General features: G+C 44.8%; 2 protein-coding genes across 2 annotated transcripts; both read right to left on the reverse strand.

Moving 5' to 3' along the window:
• Window positions 1–912: 912 nt before the first annotated feature.
• Window positions 913–18,432, reverse strand: si:ch211-51a6.2 (neurotrypsin). The gene is made up of 14 exons (XM_062520007.1): window positions 18,075–18,432; window positions 16,693–16,735; window positions 12,339–12,581; window positions 10,986–11,121; window positions 10,638–10,816; window positions 8,969–9,116; window positions 7,507–7,685; window positions 6,980–7,121; window positions 6,444–6,661; window positions 5,716–5,857; window positions 5,036–5,314; window positions 4,735–4,857; window positions 3,459–3,739; window positions 913–3,056 (listed from the first exon to the last, which is right to left on the reverse strand). Exons 1-14 carry the CDS (start codon window positions 18,147–18,149, stop codon window positions 2,737–2,739), a joined length of 2,508 nt encoding a protein of 835 aa, XP_062375991.1. The 5' UTR covers window positions 18,150–18,432; the 3' UTR covers window positions 913–2,736.
• Window positions 18,433–20,383: 1,951 nt separating this feature from the next.
• chchd1 (coiled-coil-helix-coiled-coil-helix domain containing 1) lies at window positions 20,384–22,871 on the reverse strand. Its single transcript, XM_062519968.1, has 3 exons — window positions 22,592–22,871; window positions 21,448–21,566; window positions 20,384–20,827 (listed from the first exon to the last, which is right to left on the reverse strand). The coding sequence occupies exons 1-3, from the start codon at window positions 22,728–22,730 to the stop codon at window positions 20,714–20,716; spliced, it is 372 nt and encodes a 123-aa protein (XP_062375952.1). The 5' UTR covers window positions 22,731–22,871; the 3' UTR covers window positions 20,384–20,713.
• Window positions 22,872–24,343: the final 1,472 nt, after the last annotated feature.

The raw sequence follows: 24,343 nt of genomic DNA on the forward strand, positions 1-24,343 counted from the left end.
GCATTGTCATGTCATAGCACTCAAAAGCCATCATGGCTTCCTCACCTTTTTTTTTTGTTATCAGGACTGACTTTTTGAAACCCTGCATTATGGATGTTGATGATATGTAGATGTTTTTTCAATGCATTTCTGCCAGCAATCCACAGCCGCAATATGAGCAATCTCAGTATATGGAGTACTAAACCTATTCAGCATACCATCGTGCAATTGCAAGGCACTGATGATTTGCTATGCAATTACATTGATTTCTGTTCAATTAAATATACTGCTCTTTGTCCCGGTCAGATTAATGCTTCCCTCTGTTGTTGAAGAGCAGTCACAGCATGTAGTTCCTCATCATTTTGCTAGGGGGCACAATTGATAAAATCATACAATTATAATAACAATGTAATAAGCAATGTAGGCTAAATGTAAGGAAACTACTGGCAAGAAACATACATCTTCTAATCTTAAAGTAAAATGATTACTGTCTGTGACACTGTAGGTAAGATGTATCATAAAAATGTAACCCTAGCCAAAGCATGATTCGCAAAGCAAAGCTGTGTCCAGGGAATTAATCCAAATGGTCTGTGGAATGGAGTTCTAATTCCACTATGTCACATGTTGACCTGATTTCAGAGAATAACTCTAATTTGTACTGTATATTGAAAGGTATATCAACATATTGCCACAACTATTGATATTCTATTGACTATTGATATTCTCACTGCAGAGTTTGCACATGATTATTGTTAGGAAGGACATTTGTTTTTTGAAAGGAAGGAAAGATACGATTTGCTTGGGAATATGTGAAGGATTCAGCCTTTCAGTCCTATTGAGATCTTTAATGCTCTCATCATTACTAGATCATATCCAATGAAATACTAGGCCCGTCCGTATACATATGAAATTGAACAAAAAACACACACAATGGAAGTTTCACTTGATATACATTTAATATGGTGGAACCATGGTTTAATGAGATGCACACTTTCAACAAGATAACAGGAGAGTTTTGCACCACAGACATGGCCTGATACACTACTATGTGTTCATTCAGAGTCAGACCATTTGATTGTCTTAAAATGACCTAGACAGGAGAACAGAAGTCAAATGAGAGACCTCCATCTAACTTATGTGGGGGCAGGAGTTTCATATTGACTCCTTTGCTTTGTATACTCCTGGAGATAGCTGTGGCTTTGTTACTGCAGTGCCTGCATTTTTGCCTATAACACAAGGAGAAACGTTAAGCCAGTGTAATTTGAGATAAGTTCAATATAGCTAATTTCTTAACTTTCTGGAGGTCGACTGAGTAATGACCTTGAATGCATACACATATGGCACATCTGACCTTTTAAAATAGCATTTAAAGTGACACTGAAAAACAGCACACAACATTTCTTTGTTCAACATAACATTCTTGTACCAGAAAATATCCACAATCCTGGATGAAGAAACCAAAGTAGACAAATGGTTTACTGACCTTTAAGGTCAATAACGTACAACTTAAAATGACAATAAAACACTACAGATAAAATCATGCATTTCCATAATTTTAAATATGACAAGCCACAAGATACTAGTTAATGAAATGTATGTCTACTCATTGTCCCACAAGACTTTGATGAGAGCATTTCTGTCTGTCCTGTGAAGAGGCATGTTCATATACATTCCCCTGCCTCTGTACCAGTTCATCAACAAAAAACCTCCTTTAAAAAGTCAAGTCTGGATTTTCAAACGATCACTGGAATTTTGTGTATTGTTTGGAATAAAAGCTGCTGTAAGCTGTTGTAGGGTGAGAGTGATTATACACTTGTAATAACACTCACAACCCTGGTGCAAATGTTATGGAATGCAACCAAGTGCAAGACAAAAAAGTAACAAATGTACTTCAAGTTTGGAACCCTCTCATGATACACAATGGCTTAATAGTCCTGAGGCAGGTAATATGTACAGCAAATAAATATGATACAATACAATAATTATTTGGCATTGACTTTCAATTGAACAACACGTATCAAGATTGCACCAGCAGTCTCTCTACACAGTGTCTTGCTTTCCCATAGAGGACATCAACTTTGTTTTTAAACACAGAGAAAGAGGATGGAACCACAGTACAGGCACAAAGGGAAGAGGCTAAGACATAGAGCTAAGCACTGCAAGACAGAAGTTAAAGGACTGCATTAGTCTCTCCTGGGGCTTGGACAGGGGTGGACCATGTGGCGAGAGATAGCTCAGGGATACATGCAGAGCAGGAATGTGGAATGGAGCTATTTTAAAGCCGCAAGTTCACTGTCTTACCGCTTGTGAGCAACTTCCTCTTGACCCTGGGACAGAAATGCAACACCGCACCAGTGAATGACACCTCTGGGACTTCAAGCCCACATGAAAATCATCAACAGATGTTTAGGTTGTTGTTGTTGTATTGGGGATTCATGCTGATTTAGTGCAACTGTTGTCACCTAGGCACATTTATGCTAGTAATCTCCTGTTTCCAGTGGAAACCTGACAGTGGTTTCTGTGTGTGTGTGTGTGTGTGTGTGTGTGTGTGTCAGCATGTGTCAGCACTAAAGAGGGCCACTCAACAGTTCTGTCTTTGTATGAGCACAGTGTGATGAGTTTGACTGAAGGAAAGCTCGGGGAGATGAAGTGGTATGAAGAAGATGCCCAGGAGGAGAAGACACCCGGTTCCCTGCCCGAGACCCCAGTTCCCCACCACACAGCAGCGAGGTCACGGCATCAAGCGCCGCAGTAACATCAGACCTTTGCTAAGCTGTGGGTCTGTTTCTCAATCCAACGCAGGAATCTGCTGACTCGGGTGTAAACGCCGGGATAGGTGGGGTCACCGCAGCCGTGACCCCAAGATATGACCCCCGTGAGCACCCAGCGACCTCCCTCGTCCTGGCACACTAGTGGACCCCCGCTGTCTCCCTGGCAACTGTCCACTCGCCGCCGGTCCGACAGGCTGCCTGCACACAGCATTCGGCTGGTGAAGCGGGTTCCATAGCGCTTCTTACACTTCCAAGAGGGCAGCAGGGGAACCCAGGCCTGCAGAAGTGTACGGGAGTACTCGGAATCTAGAGAGAGAGAGAGAGAGAGAGAGAGAGAGAGAGAGAGAGAGAGAGAGAGAGAGAGAGAGAGAGAGAGAGAGAGAGAGAGAGAGAGAGAGAGAGAGAGAGAGAGAGAGATAAAGACAAGGTATAAAAAGAGGCAAGGTCATACACCAGAGCTCATGGTGATATAATCTATCCGTACATAAACATGCTGTTGGCAATGCTCTTCATTCATCAGAAACAGCTACATTTTACTTCTTTAACACTATATCATAATTTGATATTCAATCCGTGTGAAATATAAATACAATATTGCCCTCTGTGGCTAATGAAAATGATAAACTTGGTACTGGGTTAAACACAGTTCTCCAGAGGCTGATGTGGAATACTGAGCCTTTGAATGCTTTGGTCTGACTTCCTCAGTACCTGTGATGCCCCAGCCCGTGATGACACATGCCGCAGGCCTTTTGCCCTTTTTACTGCTCAGGGCGGGCAGGCAAGCAGCGTTGGTGTGGGGATTGAAGGCCACGCAGGTCCCGTCCGAGCCTTTGAGCTTGAGCAGGGCGATGTCGTACTCCCAGCCCTGGCTGTGGTACTTCCTGTGGATGACGATGCGCTCGGGGGTGAGGCTGCGCTCAAAGTCGTCCCGCTCCACCGTGTGATAGTCTCCCAGCCGCACCACGTAGCGGGACGGGTCGGTGCCGAACCTGGGAAAGAGACAGAGAAGAGAGAACGAGAAGAGACGTTCACATGTGAGAAAAAGCCAAGCTCCCAGAGAAAGAATAACATTGTGAGCGCAACCGAGCCAGGTGACCTCTGGGGGCGGGTGGGGTGGTGACCTGCCAACACAAACACACTGGAGATAGGAGTGTGTGTGTGTGTGTGTGTGTGTGTGTGTGTGTGTGTGTGTGTGTGTGTGTGTGTGTGTGTGTGTGTGTGTGTGTGTGTGTGTGTGTGTGTGTGTGTGTGTGTGTGTGTGTGTGTGTGTGTGAGTCAAACAGACGGGTTAACAGACTCGGCACGGTAAGAGGCATGGAAAATCTCACCGTGCTGAGCATGAATGCACATGAAATTGACTGCAGCCGATTTGGCCAACCCTTCATGCTGGAGAGCTTGACTGCAGCAGGATTTCATTCTGGCTTTGCGTCAATTTATCTGGCCAGATGTTCCGTATAGTTTTAAATAGCTCAATCAGGTGTGTTCCATTGGGGGTAGAGCCTTTCATATGATGATTTCAATATGATCTCGTAATAAGTGAGCTATATTTCAACATCAGCTTTCTAGCTGAAACAACTATTTTCTTCCATTTATGAACAATGAAAATCAGACAAGTAAAACTTCCTTTCTGTCAGGACCATTTACGTTATGGAAAACAGTTCGAACAACTAAAAGCCTAGAACAGCTAGAAATATATACCAGTATCTTTTTTACAGTGAGCATTTGCATTTAGATATTGGTCTTCAACTTTCAAAGGTACAATCAACCCTTCTGATCCAGTCCTATTTCTGAACTAATTAGTCTCTAATTAGTCTAATTAGTCTCCAGTTAACCTGATTTCTCAGAGTCATACACAGTTCCAGCCAACCAACTTATTGTTGTCAAGTTCAAACATCAACAATTTCGCTAGAACAGCAGACTTCATTTTGCTTTGAATGCTCATATTTATCGGTTCATAATTGACCACCAGATGTCTCCCCCGCACCTCTTGAAGCAGTGTGCCGCCGTGACCACCCAGCAGGAGTTGACGAGGGTGGCTCCACACAGGGGGTGAGTCCCTTTCGACTGCGATCTCAGCCACAGGGACACCTGCCACGGCCAATCCCCTCTGCAAAGATTAAACACAATAGACTGTTCTTAATTCACTTAGTTAAGTTAACTTAATTTGCTTTTGTTCACTAAAGCCTTCTTTATTAAGTCAATTAATTCAACTACTTGCGAGTGAGACATTGTTATTTGTGTGTTGGTATGCGCTGTATGAGATTTAATGCTGCGCTGCACATTACCTGAGGGACTTATCCCCTCCGATGATCCTCCTACGCCGACGCTGCGTGTTCGGCCGAACGCCACAGACCGGCGCGGCCATGGCGCCGTCTCCCACGGGCTCCGTGACATAGTCACAGATGACCCCGGCGTCCTCGCTGTGGCGGCAGTCGTGGGCGTCTTGCCCATCAGCCTGGCACTCGCCCAGAGAGGACTCCTTGCCAGTGCATCTCACATTGTCCAGGTGGATGGGACCTTGGCCCTCCCCGAAATAGGCCATGGACCGTGCTTTGGACACCCCTCTAAAAGATAAGTGGGTCACAAGGCAACATTTAATCCACAATCTTTAATGTAGCATTGTTAATGACATAAAACATTTTTTGTGAAAAGAGTAATGATGTAAATTGGTGGGTTGATGCTGCGCATTAATTGTTGTTGCTGCTTGTGCCGGAAACTGGACTCTAACGAGTTAATCAGAGACTCCTAAACTCCCTAGTCAGAGAAATCAATATTCCATCCGACAAACTCCCCTTTCTTTTGTTTTTCTCCTTTGATGTGTGCTGGCTGCGCTGTGCTGTGCGCACATGTGTGCCTGATCATTCCCACAGGATGTCTCCACACGCTAGCTGGAGGGAGGGGATGGAAACAGTGAGTCGGTGGGCGAGCGAGCGAGCGAGCGAGCGAGCGAGCGAGCGCTACTCACACGAAGCCCAGCTGCCGGCACACCACCGTGGCGCTGACGTCATTCCAGCCGTCGTCGCACACGCTGCCCCACTGGCCGCTCAGGAACACCTCCACGCGACCCTCCTTCCTGCTCTCGCCCGCCACCAGCCTCACCAGGGGACCTGGGGGGGGGGGCACAGCACATAGGGGAGAGAGGGTTCACACTGGGCACTCTATCTCTCATACATACCAGGATCATGATTCAAAGACAGAAGGTGTATGGATGTCAGCTCAAAATGATTGCGACATATCTTGGCCATGTCAAGTTCAATACTATTTTATTGATTTATATGTTATAAAACTACATCTCAAGGCACTTTAGAGCTCTAAGCCCCCCACAGCAACAACTCAAAGCCTGGATCACCCCATACACACACACGCACAGACACACACACACACACACACACACACACACACACACACATGTACGCACACAAATACAGAAAGTGATTAAAAATCCCTCTCACAAGGAATGAACCCATAATCCAGCTCATAAATTGCAGAGGTGATGTGACGTGATGTGTCTGCTCTTAACATAAATCAGCACACTTAAAGGGGTACTGTATCTGTGCAGAGGTGGCAGCACAGACATGTTCTGATTTAAAATCTCTCTCTCTCTCTGTCTCTCTCTCTCTCTCTCTCTATTTTTCTCTCTCTCACCAGTGCCAGGTCTCCAGGCCTCAGCAGCCACCTTACTTTAATATCTACCTGAGACAGGCGCTGCTGCTGCTGGGATCTCGTTGGCCTCTCCTCCTCTGTCGCATCGGACCGCCACATCTTCGGAGTGCGAGCAGTCATGGCGGCCCCACTCAGCGTGGGCACAGTCCAGGAGCGAGGCCTCTGTGCCGGCGCAGCGCACCTCATCCAGATAGATCAGCCCGGAGCCCTCGCCAAAAGCGCTAATTGGCAACGACTCAGCTCGCCCTCTGGTGGTCAAAATGTACAATTACAATTTGCACGACAGCATCCAGAATTCATATATGATTTTACAGTTTTTAAAAGTCTCTGTATACTTAATTCCATATAGAAAGCTTCAACTTTAAAGTAGCTCACATTTAGAGGTCACACTTCTATCAAGAATCAGTATTAGGAATGAGTCTCTCCTCTACCAAATGTTCCAAAACACACCTTGAGGTCATATGGTGATGCACTTGGACATCACAGCTGTGTTTCTTCAAAAGTGAATGAAAGTGAATGTACTTCCGGAGGTCAGGCAGCACAACCACAGCTGCCCGGAGGCCTACCTGAAGCCAAGCTGCCGGCACACCACCTGGGCGCTGAGGTCTGTCCAGCTGTCGTCGCACACCGTGCCCCAGTCCCCGGAGTGGTAGACCTCCAGACGTCCCTCCCAGGGACTGTCCCCCCCAACCAGCCTCACCACGCCATCTGAAAACCAGCAGCTTCCTTTCAGCTGTCAACTTTGGAAAAATCATGTAGGCTCACTCAAAACCAGGTAATGTTAACCCCCTGAACTTTGATTAATGGCCTCAATTGAGAAGATCATGTTTTTTTCCCCTTATTTATGAGTTTGTTAGGCTAAATATAGCATGTGTAGATCAGGGATGGAAATTAGCACCAGCCACCAGCCAAATTCTGGCAAAATGTGAGAGTGGCTGGTAGATTTCAGACACAAAGTCATATTTTAACATTGAGTGGCTGGTTAATTTCACCAGAAATCTGCTATTGGCTGATAGATTGTCACATTTTCACATTTTAATTTCCACCCCTGGTGTAGATGTGTGTATTTTCTCCCTGTTCTGACCGTTCTCACCTGTGTAGGGGTTGCAGGACACCCCGGCATCCTCCATGTGGTCGCAGTTGTGCCGACCCCATCCTCCGTGAGGGCACTCCTCCAGGGACAGCTCATTTCCTGTGCACTGAACCCCATCTAAGTGGATGGGCCCGCTGCCCTGTCCGAAGTGGGCCCAGGTCCAAGCCTTTGCCACTCCTCTGTGTGAACACACACACACACACACGAGAACACATACACACACACACACACACAGACACACACACACACACACACAGATACACACACACACACACACACACACACACACACTAATAAAAACAGTCTCTCCAGGGAGCCTCAGACAGTACAGGAAAGCAAATGTGAAATGGCTATTTGATTGAATACTTAATGGTATGCTATATATAGCCAATGTGCCATACTTTTACTGTGAAGGCCATCTAGGCAATGAGGTTTTGATGACTGGGGGAGATAGGAAATTAGAACAAGGCCAATGCAGGAATGAGTCACTGTGTGTACGCACATTTGCGAGTTGTCGTGTCTCGCTGTGTGTCCTTGAGCTGTGACCTTCAGTCACTGCTTCACTCGTCATCTCTTGAAATACTAGCATTTTATATGAGCATACGTATGAGAATGGAGCAGAGGCATCACCGGTTAATGAGCAGTAATTGTGTGTTAATTAGAGAGTGGTGGTGGTGGCGGTGGTGTGTGTGTGTGTGTGTGTGTGTGGGGGGGGGGGGGGGGGTATAATATTTGATTCAGGGGATTCTCTATTTTCTGTTGGAGTTCCAGATTGACATTTGCCGAGAAAGACAAACAGCTGGGGTCAGAGAGAGTGAGACTGAGAGAGAGAAAGAGAGAGAAATAAAGAGAGAGAGAGAGAGAGAGAAAGAAATAAAGAGAGAGATTGAGAGAGAGAGAGAGTGCACGCATTCAAACCTCTCCCCCCCTCCTGTGAGAAGCACAAAGCCCCGGTGTAGCAAAAGGGCCTGTGAGGTGGGCAAGTTTATACACAGAGCACATTCTGTGACTTCCCTCCCTCTCTTGCACGCCGACCATCAATCATTCAGGCTTCTCATTTATCTATATTGATAAAGTTCACTCTCCATCAGCCCGGGGGAAGGATAAATAAAGCCGCTCCTCCTCCTAGCGGCACAGCGTCAGCATACAGAGAAGCGTCCAAGGCTGCGGGGCTACTGCAGGAATACTCCACATTTATAGGCCCGTGAGTTTCGACGGTAAATAATTGATGATGGTGGATGTTGGTGTAACCACTCTCTGACAGGCCAGACCAGACACGGGAGACTTCTTTAATAGTGCATCATTCAAAGTCGTTCAGAGTAGTTTTCATTTAAAAAAAAAAAACGACCTGCTTATAACAAAGTGGCTGTAATACAAGGTGTTTTACAGGGATAGTTTTGACTTGTTTTACCTGGGATATTTTAAGCTGAACAGAGAGAGAGGGATGGTGACACATACTCACCCAAGACCTAGGTGTCTGCACACCACCTCCGCATCGATGTCGTCCCATTGGTCGTCGCAGATGGTGCCCCACCTTCCACCGTGGTACACTTCCACACGGCCCTCGAAATCCTCAAGGCCTCCCACTAACCTCAAGGGGGCACCATTGCCTACAAAAGGGAAAGAAAGTGTTTACAAACTGTTGCGCAGTCAAAGAAGACATTTATCAGAATTGTTTCTGTTTTATTGAGGAACAGGACAAAACAGAACAGGAAGAATGTTGCTAAATCTACAATAAAAAAGGAAAGGAGGGGAGTTGCTGTCCATGTCCACCATAATAAAACATGGACACGTTTGACAACAATATTAGTTTTAGCGCCAAACACAAGATGACCAAAAATGTGATAGCCCAAATCCTCCTCTGCTTCTGGGCAGTCAGCTGAGCCAGTCACCCGAGAACGTAACAGTTATGTGAGCGATGCGTGTGGAGTATGGAGAGGGCAGGAAGGCAGTGGGGGGAAGAGAGGTGGGGGTGGCCAAAGAGGCGGAATAGATCACTTAGATGCAATTTCCAGTGTCTTCAAGGCGGAGTGTGTGTTTTTAGCAATAGGGTGGGTAGGGGTGGGTTGGGGGTCTGATGGGACCCCCCCCCTACCCCACCCTCAGCCGGACCTCAGATGTTTTTAGATAGCCCTCTCCCTCCTAATGTTTCTGACTGAATTATTCAGCGCAGGCGCTAAATATACCCACGGCGGACCGCTTCACTGGCCATTCACAGGGCGCAGCACACGCTACTCCTGCTGCTGCCACTGCTGCTGCTGCTGCTGCTGCCTGTTCTGGGACGTTAGGAATTCTCTCTTAGGAACAAAGATTGTAAGGGCATGTGAGAGAGAGAGAGTGTGAGAGAGAGAGCAAGAAAGAGAGATAGAGAGAGAAAGAGAGAGATCGTGAGGACAATATGGGGGTCTAAAAGGGGTTGACTTCCCCCTTTCTGGGTTCATCAGTCTGAGTCTCTTGCAGTGTTCCGAAATTGTAAGAGCAAATAAACGCAGCCTCCGGATGGCACTCTCATCCAAGCGTTATAGAACATTTAATTTAGGAATTAATCGAGTGCCCCGCCTCCAGACTGTGTTTTTTTCGACTGAAAACTAGAGGTGTGCTGGCCAGAACTAAGGGAGCAGGGCACTACCAAGCCCCGTGGTAATTCGAACACTGGTCTCTTGCCCAACTGGGCTGGCGAGGCATGTCATTGAAGTGCAGAGACAGGCGCAGCTGAAAAAAGAAACGCGTACGACGTCCCCCCTGGTCCTGAGGGTGCCAGGGGGAGAAGAATGCTGGAGCGCCACAATGTACAGGACAGGTGTGGGGGGCCGCTGTCATCTGAGGCCACACGACGTCATTGTCAACCGCGTTTTGTTTTATTTTTGATCGTTCAAAACGGAGCCGTGAAGATGTGTGTTGGCCTTGAGTGTTCATGTCTGTGTCAGCCAAAAGCAAAGATACTCATTGCCCAGAGTAGCAGTGGTATAGCAACAGTGCTAAATGTGTACGTTAACAAGACACAAGCAGACACTAGCTGTTGAGCTGTAGCTGTCTGGTAAGCCCTAAGACCCTTAGCGTCCCTCATAGTCTGAAGACATGGAGATTGAGATCCATCTGCTGGAGTGTGTTCTAAAGCCCTTCATCCTCACCTTCTGGTTCCACACACACAACCCCTGCTTCGTTGCCATGGTTGCAATCCCCAGAGATAAACTTCCTGGTTCGACATTCCAGCAAGGAGTTCTCATTGCCATGGCAGCCGAGGCGCTCATAGTGGAAAAGTCCGGAACCAGGGCCAAAGTATGAGTGCTGCAGTGCCGTGCCGATCTCTCTGTGGACAAGAGAGGAATTTAACCACAACTTCTTTTTCCAGCTTACACAATTTCATGTCAATATTTAGATTGAGTCTGGGTCTGATTTGAGAATTTATACAGATTGACGACATATGTAAATATTGCTCCATATTGACGCTTTGTTGCTTAGCTCTTTTCCTCTCGTACCCAAGGTCGAGCTGTCTACAGATCACGCTGGCGTCTCTGTCCGTCCAGTGGGTATCACACACAGCCCCCCATTGCCCGTTCAGGTACACCTCCAGCCGGCCACTCTTAGACAAGCCTCCCACCAGTCTGGCTGAACCTGGATGCGGATGGGGTAGAAAATGAGAAAGAGCAGACAGTGAGACACTGAAGTGTGTGCGTTAAGGAGAGTGAGCAAGGACACCTGTCTCTCTCTGTCACACATATACAGACACAGACGCATACACAGACACACACACACAGACACAATCAGGGGCAGACAGCCAACACTGCACACTCTGACAGACCAGAAATTCAACAAACCATGATTACTCCGAGATAATAGCGTAGCAGACTGATTTGCGGCTTTGCGTCTTGCTGCAAAGTTCAGACAGGGTAGGGAAAGTCATTAGCATACACAAATAAACAGAGTAAATCATAAACACACAGACGAGACAGGGAAAAGCAGACACATACGTGTACACACACACACACACACACACACACACACACACACACACACACACAAAGACACACATTCAGATATACACACAATACACACACGTAGAGCCATACAATCCATCAATCAGTCAACAGGTCCTCTAACAATGTGCTGCCTCAAAGTGAAAATGCTCCGGAGACCGAGAGTGAGATGATCAGAGCAAACACAGACCAGATGCAGTCCAGCACTCATCAACAGCAGCACTGCTCTGCTCTCACAAGCGCCATACAGCCAGGCGCTGACAGAGGAGCACACACAGGGCCAGACGCATGCGGCCACACAAAGTTAGCCAGTCCCACGGGGAGGCCTTGGCACAGACAAATACACACACACACACACACACACACACACACACACACACACACACACACACACACACACACACACATGGACTCTCTCCCTCTCCCTCTCCCTCTCCCTCTCCCTCTCCCTCTCTCTCTCTCTCTCTCTCTCTCTCTCTCTCTCTCTCTCTCTCTCTCTCTCTCTCCCTCTCTCCCTCTCTCTCTCTCTCTCTCTCTCTCTCTCTCTCTCTCTCTCTCTCCTTCTCTCTCTCGCACACACACACACACACACACACACACACAGTCTCTCTCATTCACACACATGTACATAAGACCCTGTGACAGCAGCCCTTGATTGATGGGCGGAAAACACAGAGAGGGGATCAACTCTGGTGATAAATAGATTCCTTTTTTTAAAACACACAAACAGAAAAGACAGGTGTCTCCATGTCATGGAGATCAGAGCCAGCTACCCATTAAGGTATACACAGACACACAATGAAGTGATGAGTTTTAGCTACTGAGGAGGACCCACCCCCCTCGACGGGCTCTTACCCTGGTGACAGTCACAGTAAGCCCAGCCGATGGCTCCGGAACCCTGCCGGTAGAAGCACCAGGGATTGGACTCTCGGTCCGGGTTGCGGCAGTAGCTGTGGTCCCCCAGTCCTCTGCTGGGGTACTGCAGGACGTAGTCGGGAAACTCGGTCCACTTCAGGCAGGGGGAGCCAGAATCCGTCTGAGCTACAGAGCCATTGTAGTAGCCCAGCTCCGTGAAGCCTTCAGAGCACGACAGCGGGGCTGAGAACATACACATCCATACAGTATACTGTCAGTCCAGAGGTAATGAGTGAATGGTAGACATCAGTCATCGGTCATACTTACTGACATGCTCTGTCCTGAGAACAACCCCATGAGGTGGTAGGATACACACACAAGGATGGTACAGTATACTTTGACACCAGAGAATATGATGTGCTTTATTTGAACTTGTCACATACTCAAAGGTATACCACATTCACAGTATGAACCATGACTGAAAAGCTTAGAGGTTTTTTTAACAAAAGTTCTCCAAAAGATATGTGGCTCAGGAGGAAAAATGGGCAAACTGTGAAATAACGTAAACAGTGTTATCAAAGTTATGAGTGTTTGTCTAGCTCTGCAGACCTCAAGCCATTCATAACATATTTACCTCTCTCTCTCCCTCCCTGTCTTTCTCCCTCCCTCCCAACTATCTGGCATTAAGAATGGGACTGATGAGGAGACAGTGGAGCCACCAGACGGCTCAGCCATACAGATGAGTCTAAGCTGCACTGCCGGGGTAGGGGATTGGATGGGGATCAGATCTGCTGAGTCACAGCAGGTAAACCAAACAACAACCCCAAAACCTGGCTTTCCAGGATGGCTTCTGCAGGCTAGATAAGCCAACCTGAATGTGAAGAAGCAGCACTTAGTGCAAAGAGCGCGTCTTAGCGTGTGTGAGGGACATGTATGTGCGATAAGGGGAGAGTGAGAGTGCTTGAGTGAAGTTTGAGTTTGATGTTTACAATTAAACGAGACATACTTTTGGGTGCCTCGAAGAAAAGAACGGATATTGCCTCTAAACCCCTGAATAATCTGAAGCATACAAATACCTCTCCAGAAGCCATAACCCCCGTCGTTCAGCAAAGCTGCGGGTAAACACGCCCGCCTGTAATGCTTTTAACGTCACCAATCCCATCCATAAGCCACAACGTGGCCCTGCATTGTTAAAAAGGCAGCGTTTAAGACCCCGAGAGGCTGCATTCCTGGGAGCTAGTCGGGGCTATTTCCCCCTCCTGCCTCCCCGCCAGAGCCAAATCGGACTGCTCAACATGTGCTGCACGTCTGGGCTTTATTGCAAGCCGGGCAGACGTCGGCACAGCCGAGAGGAAGTCTGGGCCCGGGGCCACAATCTAAAGTGAAGGTTAAAAAAGAATCGCAGGACCTCTTGTCAAAAGACAACGCTCCAAAGTGCGCGATGGTAGGAAATGAGATGAGAGCGAACCTCATCAGTTACACAGATTGCATTTTGAGGTGGGGGGGTGGGGTTGGGGGGGGGGGCATATGACAAGAGGGACATAAGGGAGATCAGGAGGATGTGCCCAGAATTAACACACTGTATAAAACACAATCTCATAAATGTCATCCGGGATGGGAAACAAAAATGTGCCGGGCTGAGATAAGAACTAATTTGCGATTAATGTCAAGGTAACTGCTGATCATGTGCGCGTATAATTTGATGAATCTTTAAACCAGATTGCACATGATTCTGGATGGGGTCCATCATAGCCCATCTGGGTCTGAGACCAGTTCCAGGGTCAGCTGCTATGGATAGGAACTTTGGCTTTGACTGCTTGTGGGATTTTGTCATGTCTCGCATACAGCTGAATTTTGGCTGGAGAGAGCACATTGGATAAGATCATCTTCCAAGTGAAGTCATGTAATGTAAAATGTATATGCATACTGTTAAAGCATAAGGCACAAAGTGCTAACTTCCTTCAATCAGCTCCACGGCTAGTGTGAAAACCTTGAGAAGAGTCGGGGAAAGCAGATATGCTTACTTAGGAAAATCACCCAGCTGCTCCACCACAACCACCACCACCACCTCCCAGCCCTTAGATTCTCGGTGGCCGAGGGCTTACCGACTCCTCACGAGATCCCTGAGGTGAGGCCAAGCAAGTATTCACACCTGTAAGCTTTCACTCACAAATATACACCCATGTGGGCAATCACCCTGGCCCCACCGTGCCTGTGCTTGTTCATAGCTTGCCTCTGTTTTAATGCAGGGCTTAGAGGGTTGGCTAGGACCGAGCTCCACTTCAGACAGCGCAGAAAGTGACTCGTGTAAAACAGGAGAGCTTTGTGTCTGTCGTTGTCCGTTGGAGAGCTTAGAACATTCAGAGAGCGTTTCCAAGAAGTGGTGTATCTAAGCAGAGGAGTCTGCGTTATTGCAGCCCGCCGCTTCCACTACAAGCAAACTGACAGATATTTGATCGGCTGCCAAAGAGTGAGTCACGGCAAGAAAAGTAGACAGTGTATATTTTCTCCTTTGAGAAGGTCGAGCTTGAGTTTCATACGAAATTAAAGCAGTTTCATCATCCTCCAAGTCTACGTCTAAGCTCTACACTCTACCTGCCCTTAGCAACAACAACACAAAAAGGTGCAATGGTTAGCGCCAAAACATGACTGATCTTGAAAATTGATGGAGGTATGCGGATGCATTCAGCACTGATATGTTCTTTAAGCCCTCTGAGACAAAACTGCCACGAAACATCCAAAGCAGGGTTGTGTGACATTTCTTTTCAATCACAACTATTAGCTTAGCTTGGAATGGGCTTTCCATAATCTATTCCCCTTTCGCCCCACAGGAGGTTTTTCACCGAGGCGTAATGAATATTTCATAAAGTTCATGTTGCACTTTCAGCCACATGAGAATGCCAGCCGGAAGCAAGCTATTAATGTCATTACTGGCCACTCTGTAAACATAGATATAGTCTTGACTGGCAATCTGCACATTACACATTCGCAAAACAAAGACCTCCTTGCACCCTCTGGGACTGGAGCTGGAGATATAGATTGCAGCAGGGCTAGGAGTTTGGATTTCATGCATCAAATAAAGTAAAGGTTTTAAATTGATTAGGCCTCTGACATTTTCCTCACCGCTCCACTCTCGTCTAAGAAAAAACAATGCACAATCCATGTCCATATCTTTTATAACTCACTGTTGCCCTTTCATAAATGAGCTTATCGTCCATGCTGTAATCTGGCCTGCAGCAAAGTCCACAACAAGAAGCAATTTACTGAAACACTATCGGGGTGTGTGGGAAATCCTAACCTTGACTCCCATAGCGCAACATTAGAAGAACCACAATAAAGATTCCATTGGGCCTGTGCTGACGGACAGAGCCTTCTTTTTTCATGATGAAGTCCATCAGTATGTGAACCGTGGATCCCATGCAGCACATCATAAGTAGCCTCTTTCTGATCAGGACAACCCAGGGGTGCGTTTCCCATAACCAAAGTTGCTAACCTGTTAGCAACTTAGTTGGTTGGCAATGGGAAATTGCATTGTAACCAACGAAGTTGCTAACTTAGTCAGCAACTATGGTTTTGGCAAACGTGGCCCAGAATGTGAATGAGGCAATAGCGATGGAATCTTCTTGTCTCCTTGTCTAAGCATGAACTGGAAGTGCGAGACAGAGCGTGAGGCTGAGGGGGGGGGGGGGGGGGTCAGTGAGGTGAATGCTGGAGCATCCAGCCTGAGGGATGTCAGTACTGGGAAGACCTGTCTAAGCTTGGCAAGCCAGCAGGAACGGTGCTGGGTTTAGACTGTATCATATAACCTGATGCGTGAAATTATGGAAATTTTTGTGCCTCAGTGAATATCCCATTGAAGATGATGTGCAAAACAACAGATCAGGTTACACCCAAAAGTCATGTTTATTGTTCATTTTTCATGAATACAACAACCATGTACTCTGTTGCGACAGTTTTACAGCTTCTGTGTCATAGCTGTGGGACAGAAGCGATATTTTTGTTTGGAAGAAGCTGCTTTAATCTATGAAGTTGTTTCACTCTAAATGCCAATTGCTCTTAGAGGTCTTGGCTAAGGATCCAGTGTTTATCATACTGCATAGAGGCATAAATAAATGCCTCTATGCAGTGGTTGTTACCTTGCACCAGAACAAAATGGTTTCACCTAATGTGAACTCCCCCAAAAGTCTTGTTCTAATTACAAGTGTCAACAACCACTTCAAAAGAGTTGATAACGCAGCCACTGTTCTAACAGGGGCTTAAAAGCTGTGAAGGTGAGAGGGTCATGAAAACAGGAGAATCAAATGTCTGTGTGGTGTCTAAAGCACTAAGATAACACCATACAAAATGCACTCACCTGAAATATGTACAATATTTAAGGTGCCATCTGGAGGGGACACCTATGGAGAATAATAAAGCAATTGGGAGAAGAATCAGCTTTCAATCAATATTCAAACTAATTAAACTTATTACAAACTAACAATTTATCCTCAATTGGACACCCCGTTACATGGGCTACATAATTCTAGCTCTGCTAGTGACTCTGCAGCATAAAGGCGAGTTTAGAGCAGGTGACATTCCAACACATTATTTTTCAGATGACCTGTACTCTCTCACACCCAGGGCATTTGACTGGCAAATCTACAGCATGGCTGTGCGGGCACGCACACGCTGAACACAACACTGGTTGTGATGACGTGTGGTTGGGTGGTGTCAGCTGTGTTCTATTCTAGCAGTCAATCTTGCAGGGCCGAGGGCCTGGGGCGTCCCTCAGGTTAACGACAGGAAAAATGCCAGTTTACGATGTGTGGTAGCCAGGGAGCTTTAATACTAAAATGTAAAAAAAAAAAAAAAAAAAAACAACATCAAAGACTGCCTTTATAACCACTAGCTAATTTCCAGCAACTGTTGTGGATGCAGGAAATTGCAGTGTCTGGACTCTCAACTCTTTCTCTAAAGTTTGGCTGTTTAGCCTATCAATTAGAGGAATTAGGCTACTGCTCCAGACCAAAGTACAGTAGGCTAAGCGGAAATAATGTGACCGTTTCAATAACACAACACTATTCTGATGATCCTATGGTTAGATAGGCTATTCCATTATCAAAAAGCACAGTCATGCTTTGATTTTCAAGGTCCAACTGTGGGCGCACTTCTTGCCTACGCTAAAGTCAAGTCATTACTTCAGCAGGGGTGCCAAGTAGGCTTGTTGTGGGGACTGGACTGTGGACATGCGCGAAAAAAACAGTCTGAGACTATCTTGCTGCGGGTTGAAACTATAACATGACAAACATTTGACATCATGATGAGCGGGCAGGTGCGTGGCATCGTAATAAAGCATGCATGACAGTGAAACATTAACAATAAATCCAAGCTATGCGTTTGTAGAAAGTTTCAATGACCAGCGAGTACACTGGTATAGCCTATATAATAGACATAGCCTATGCCGCATACATATTTACCTTACTACAGCGTCAATATGTTTTCGTTTTAATGACTTTCATGTTACAGCGTTTGCGCTGTCATAATATAATTCGACAACTCCCATACAGACGGTTGCTATATAGTTTCAATCAAATTTCAGGTTTTACCTTCAGTGACACGGTCTTTGAATGTAGGCTGCTAGACTGCAAATTAATTATGCATCCAACAGGATATTCATTCATTTCTTATTATCTGGAAATAGGCCTACCCTAAACCCAATAGAACATCAGATTAGACACTGTAAACAATGAAACCCACCTCTGTTGAGACGAACAATGCGCTGTAATATATAAGTAATCCCAGGAATAGCTGTCGACATGTCCCGATGTCCATCCTGAGTTCTCAGGTTCTCCACTTCTCCCTCATAGCTTTCCAGATTCTCCCTGTCCACTTTTAAGAATGGGACCGCTTTCTTCACATAGATAGTGTGGACAGCAACGTCACTGTGCTAGCGTCCCAAATATGAACGCAAGAGCCAGCGGAGTCTTTCTTTTTCCTATGTTGAATTAGGATTCTAAACTCAGGAACAGCATAGCACACCCATGGGTGGTTGAGACACTTTCCCTCCTAGACTAAATATCCTCCTCACTCACGAGGAAGTGACAGGGAAAGAAGATACAATTGAACCTTGCGCGGTGCTCGGTCGGTCTGCCCTCCTCCCAGCATATACGTCTTGCCTATATGACAGGAATAACGCTCTCAGAATAGATTATAACTATGTTGGCTAGTATGCTAGGTTAAGAAATACATTGAGCCTTAAATAAAAGTGTGTTTTTTCTAGAACAAAGCAGAAGTTAAAAACTCAGGAACATTTAGCTGCGCATTCATGGCACAAAAAGTCTTAGCCTACGTGGGTCTAAACTAAAGGCATAGCTGTTCAATATTCACTTAGTCTAGTTTATTGAGCGTTTCTTACGCGTTATGGTTTGTAAATCATTTTGTTATTTTCATTAAGCTATTGGTTGAAATGGCATTGCTGTTTATTATTGCTACTTTCCCAATGTAGTATTACCAACGTTTAAATTGGGTAAACCATTAGGCTAAATTGTTGTTATTTCTATCGCTTAGAAGAAAATGCGTCTTCTAATTGCCTGCCATAACCATAAAGTGGGGTTACAGTTTTAAATGCTAAATTAATAGTAGCCTACGCGTGAAAGTGGATTCTTAGGGAGTTAGTTGAAGTCATGGTAGTGTGTTTAAGGCGTGGTGCAGATAATCCATTGGAAATTGATTCATTTTGATAAGAGGCGAGGCGCACCTGCACGGAACGCATCGTGAAGTCCTCAACATAGCGAAAGAATTTTCCAAATATGCCTAAGCTGCATCTTTCGATCGGATAAAATGTTACGATAGATGTTGACATTCAATGACTCACCAAGTACTTCAATCAAAAAACACGATACACTTTCATATCGTCTAAAAGCATGACGAGATAACACTTTCTCACAGTTTGAAACCCGGTTTATTTTTCTTATGTATCTCTCTGGAAATACCCCTGAGAGAATTTCTACGAGGTTTAGCTGGGATAAAATCTGCTCAAAAGGAAAAGGGTCAAATGGGCAACTATAGGGAGAAGTGCCCTACATGTTTTTACGCTGTTGATAAGATGACGTTTTGGCACGTTGTATTGAAACAGTTGTGTATTTTCTTAAGTTGAAAATCTCGGTATTATCGGGCATCAAAGGATTTTCAACAAATGAGAGGAGAGGCATTTGTCTAATCGGCCCTTCAAAGGATTGGCATGGTGGCGGGTTGGCATCTGACCCATGGTAGTCCTTTCCACATAGGCACATTCATATTTGACACTGACATACTTGACAGACCCAGCAAGAACCGGAAAAAGGTCATGCATTCAATTCAAAGAATGTGATTGTAAAACATTAAAAAAAAAAATACACTTCCAGTTTGTTGACAACTAACCTTGATACACATTACTGAACATACATGTGCAAGTACATCATGGCCAAGCAATCCTTTCTGTTTCTACAATACTGCACAAGTTGGTTTGACGGATAATTAGGCACCCATTTTGATTCGTCCAGACAACATTTCCTTTGAAGTCTAGAGACACAGATGAAGGATGATAAGAGGAAGGAAGACATAGTTGGAGAGAAAGCTGTATCATTTAAGCAAACGTGTGCACATCATTTCAACTTTTCTTTGTTTACAACGGCCTGTAGAAATGCAAAGGGTGAAGTGCTAGAACAGGAGGTCTAGGACTATTTGTAATATGTGACTTACATTGAATATGCACATTTATGTAAACCACACAACAGGGCCCACGCCTTCTGGAATGTGATGCTATGCTGAAGTTTTGTAATGAGTAGAGACTGTGTATAATTGCTTTTAACCCACTGTCTGTAGAAACAAGATAATGAGCAAGGTTGCTGGAAAAACATACATTAAAACTAATGTAGGCTGAACCATTAGCCCTAATATAAAGAGTCCGCAGGAATAATTTCAGAGTATGATTAAAAGTATACAAAAAAACAAATCACAATCCACAGTGTGTCTTGGGCTAGTGGTGGTTTGCATAGCGACTGACTGGAAGAGAATCATAAAGTCAATTAATTTGAACTGTTTAATGTGATCTATTGCAGTTCATTCGATACAGTAATCATCCAGAGTGCATCAAAGGCTGGTACAGGCACCTAAAATGCACCCTTGGCCCGCATTGGCTGCTGATGTTGTAACAAATGACACTTGGCCAACCATGTCTTTCTTCTTCCTTCACAGCAATGAATCTCCAATTGATTCAGTACATCTCTGGACCTAAACATCCAGTCTCTTAGTCAAGGGCCACGCCCAGTCCTGTTGTGTGACTTTGCAATTCACTGCTCCAAGAAGTCTTTTGAGTCCAAGAGATACCCAATTTTGATCGGATCAGATGAAGGAGTCTAGAATTCGTTTTTAATACTTGGGAATCGCTTTAGCAGAGTATTGGCTTGCTTGGGAACAAGTCGTCCTCCTTGGCTGACCTTATGAGCTTGTTTCGACTTTGCTGCCTCTATCTACAAAGTGTAAAAAAAAGTATGGTTAATTTGGGCATTTACAAGAAGTAGTACATTCTTCTATGAGATCTTGAACCTATGGAGAGCATAAGGAACATATGCTGTAAACTATCCTGGAGATACACTAACACACACACACACACACGCACAGCTTTGCTTTGCTATTTATTCAATGGAATGAGAAGATGTCTACAAACATGACGTGACAAATTGGTGATTATTAAAAGCCTGCTGCTGAAGCCTGGGTGTGCCCCGTTAGTCACAGTTTAACCCAGGAAGGGGGCGAAAGCAAAACACTCATATTCTCAGCGGACATGGAGGGCTCTACCAGCACGGGAAAAACGGAAAAGAAAAGCAAAACACATGCGGAAAAGCCAACAGGAAACAACATGGAAAAGGGCAGAGCGTGTTTTGGTATGATTACTCCCTGGTCAGGGAAATAGCACAGAAAATTACTTTACTCCATTCTTAGTAATTACCCTTTCCGTCACCCCCAAACAAAGTCTGTGAGGAAGTAAGGGGGAAAACCCCTCTAGCCTAATTTAGTGATAGATAATTAAAGGGTTACATGAAAAGCTTCCTGCTTACAGTGAGCACTAGAACATGACAGAATACTGTACCTGAGCTTTCGCCACACACTTATAAAAGGTTGAGATTTCAGGGGAGCAGAGTGTATTATTGAATTCATTCTTCTTCCAACAAGCCATCAGCACGGACATCTCTGTGATGCAAGTGGCCTCTGAAAAAGACGTATCATGTGAACATTTAAAAACAGATCAAAACAACAACAACAACAAAACAACTAAATAATGACATAATAATAATGAATGAAGATAACGAATAATGAAATCATGATATTTAAACAAGACAACAAGTACCAATGGAGCTTTACAGACAATAATAGATGAACAAACAAGCTTTAACAAAAATAAGAAGTGAAAGATTAAGAAATAAGTAAACAAAAGACAAGCAAAAGAAAAGAAGTCTTGCAGATCTGATATTAGGAGAAAGGCTGCTCCAGAGTCTAGGGAACATGACAGCCAGTTTGGAAATACATAGTGGCTAAACCTGGATTAAATGGAGGTGTAAAATCTCTGGAAAATTATCAAATGCTAGGTAATGCAGTGCTCTGAATGCAATCATTAGAACATGATTCTAGAAGTCAGGAGCAAGGTTCAAAACTCATAGCGAGTGCTAGTCAGAAACGCCTGGCTCTGCTTCGAAGCTGTGTGATGCGCATGCCACCCAGACCGTTCAAAATATGGTCTACCTTCTTCAGGTAAAACGTTCTTACATATTCCCTATAACTAAATATGAATACTCATACTCCCATATATGCATAGTGTACAAAGCCTATACGCTGCAACCCATCTACATTGAAATACAGCTAACTTAAAATGTTACCCTAGATCAAATTAGCTAACAACACAAGACAGGCAACACTGATACGTTTTTTTTTTTTATGTAAACAAATAAACAAAAAGATTGTAACATATGAGCCAAACATTCTTTTCAAACCCAATGCATTACACCTATCAAATTTGTTGTCAACATATCACAACTGATGCAAAACTAGGCTATCACGTTAGACTAGTTGAGCACTGCTGACTAAAGTTAGCTAATGAGCCTTGACAGAGGTTAGCAGCTACAGAGTTCCCTTTGCTCATACTGGAAGATAGCTATTACAATTAACTTCATGGTTTGGACACTATGACACGATCATAGCGAAATAATAATTTCTGCATTTCATCTCAGATGTCTTACCCCCTCTTCGCAATTTGCGATTAGCCACTTCGTCCTTGAGGACGAGAGGCTTGTTTGGCTTTATAACAGGCTTTCCATTCGTTCGACTTAATAGCCGATTGACGTTCTCTTCGAGTGCAGTTACAGTTTTAGACGCCATTCTAATGGTTTATGGTTCAAATAATATTCAAGGATCCTCCAGCTGGTTGTTGTACCACTTTTACTTCTATCGTGTAGGCTACCTAGCTGTTGTCTCCTTTTACTGTCTAGGGTTGTTTCCTAACGCAGTCACATGCTGGCCGCCGCCATGTTGATCCGTAAAGTGTCACGACTGTCGTAAATTGCAAAGTTACAGTCATACGACAACGGCTTAGGTAGGCTGATGAACATGATTACAATTAAGACGCAAAATGTTTTGTATCTGTTTAGTAGGCCTATGTGTAAATTACAACGTTTAGCCTACTTTTATACTGCAGCTTTCCATTTGTGTGTGTGTGTGTGTGTGTGTGTGTGTGTGTGTGTGTGTGTGTGTGTGTGTGTGTGTGTGTGTGTTGGGCTCTTGATTTTGTTATTGTTTTGTGGGGCGAGGTTGTAGCTTCCACGTGAAGGCTAATTCCTTTTTAGTTCTCACACACACACACACACACACACACACACACACACACACACAGACACACACACACACACACACACACACACACACACACACACACACACACACACACACACACACACACACACACAGACACACACACACACACACCTGCAGTTGGTAAAGTGGTCAACTTATTAAATTACTCAGACTTTCCAGTGGATAGCTTGCTCATAAAATGCAACACTGTTGATCAGCATGCTAGGATTTTGGAGAGAGTAGAAGCCAAAACAAACACAGCTGTAGACCTAGCTATTTGGTAGTAAGATGGTATTATTCAAAGACTGCTTAAACCCTGCAGCATTCTTAATCCTCCCATTACTGCGCTATAAGCACCTTAAAATGTCCAAAACAGACCACACAATCTAATATTAGGAGAAGCTTGAAAGAAGGAAAAAAATAGAGAAGGCCTAACCCAAAGTAGGCTAATGCTACCTATTACCTTAGTCAGCAACAAGAATTTAAACAAACTTTTCTGTTTTGCTAAAGGACTTCTGTTAGGCTATACAATGCAGTGTAGTGGAGGATTCCGTTATCATTGCAAGATATGGAAAGATTCTTCTTAGTAGAGCTGAAAGTATGAAAGTATAGCACATGGCCTAAATAATAACAAGCAAAACCTGCAGGTTATGCATGTTACAAAAACTACAGGATAACATTACATTTGAAGACATAGCCTAATAATTTAATCCTTGTGAATAAATGCAGTAGCTGGTTCATAGGGTACTGTAGTAGCCTTGTGGTAGAGTTACAGTATAAATCAAACCGATCTCTCATCAGATGATGTCAATATCCTGTATCCAGTGGCATGAGGTTTGAATGCATGACACAGGTGTCTGGCTCTAGGTTTCATGTGGGTGTGAGTTACTGAACCCCCTTATCCCAAACTCACATCACTCCTACTGAACTCCAGCTATAAGTATTAAGTAGTGTCTTCATACCAGTGGAGGCTGTGCTGGTTGTGAGGGTATTGGGCAGGACAATTTTGGACTCCTAAAAGGTCACTTAATTTGGTCTTATTTTCCTAGCATATTGTTCCACGTGAGATTCCACACCAGCTACCTGCATTCCAGCTAGTTGGTGGGCCAGTTCTGGTATTCAGTTTGTGCCTCTGCTTGTTC

Source organism: Sardina pilchardus, chromosome 18 (assembly GCF_963854185.1).
Source record: "Sardina pilchardus chromosome 18, fSarPil1.1, whole genome shotgun sequence".
Lineage (NCBI taxonomy): Eukaryota > Metazoa > Chordata > Actinopteri > Clupeiformes > Clupeidae > Sardina > Sardina pilchardus.

Coding starts and splice junctions, on each gene's coding strand:
- si:ch211-51a6.2 (XM_062520007.1), bottom strand. CDS start 18,149: ATGGACATCGGGACATGTCGACAGCTATTCCTGGGATTACTTATATAT. Junction 6,662..6,979: donor TGCCGGCAGCTTGGCTTCAG/GTAGGCCTCCGG, acceptor TTTGACCACCAG/AGGGCGAGCTGAGTCGTTGC. Junction 3,740..4,734: donor GCGGCACACTGCTTCAAGAG/GTGCGGGGGAGA, acceptor TCTCTTTCCCAG/GTTCGGCACCGACCCGTCCC.
- chchd1 (XM_062519968.1), bottom strand. CDS start 22,730: ATGGCGTCTAAAACTGTAACTGCACTCGAAGAGAACGTCAATCGGCTA. Junction 21,567..22,591: donor TCGCAAATTGCGAAGAGGGG/GTAAGACATCTG, acceptor CGTCTTTTTCAG/AGGCCACTTGCATCACAGAG. Junction 20,828..21,447: donor AGTGTGTGGCGAAAGCTCAG/GTACAGTATTCT, acceptor TACACTTTGTAG/ATAGAGGCAGCAAAGTCGAA.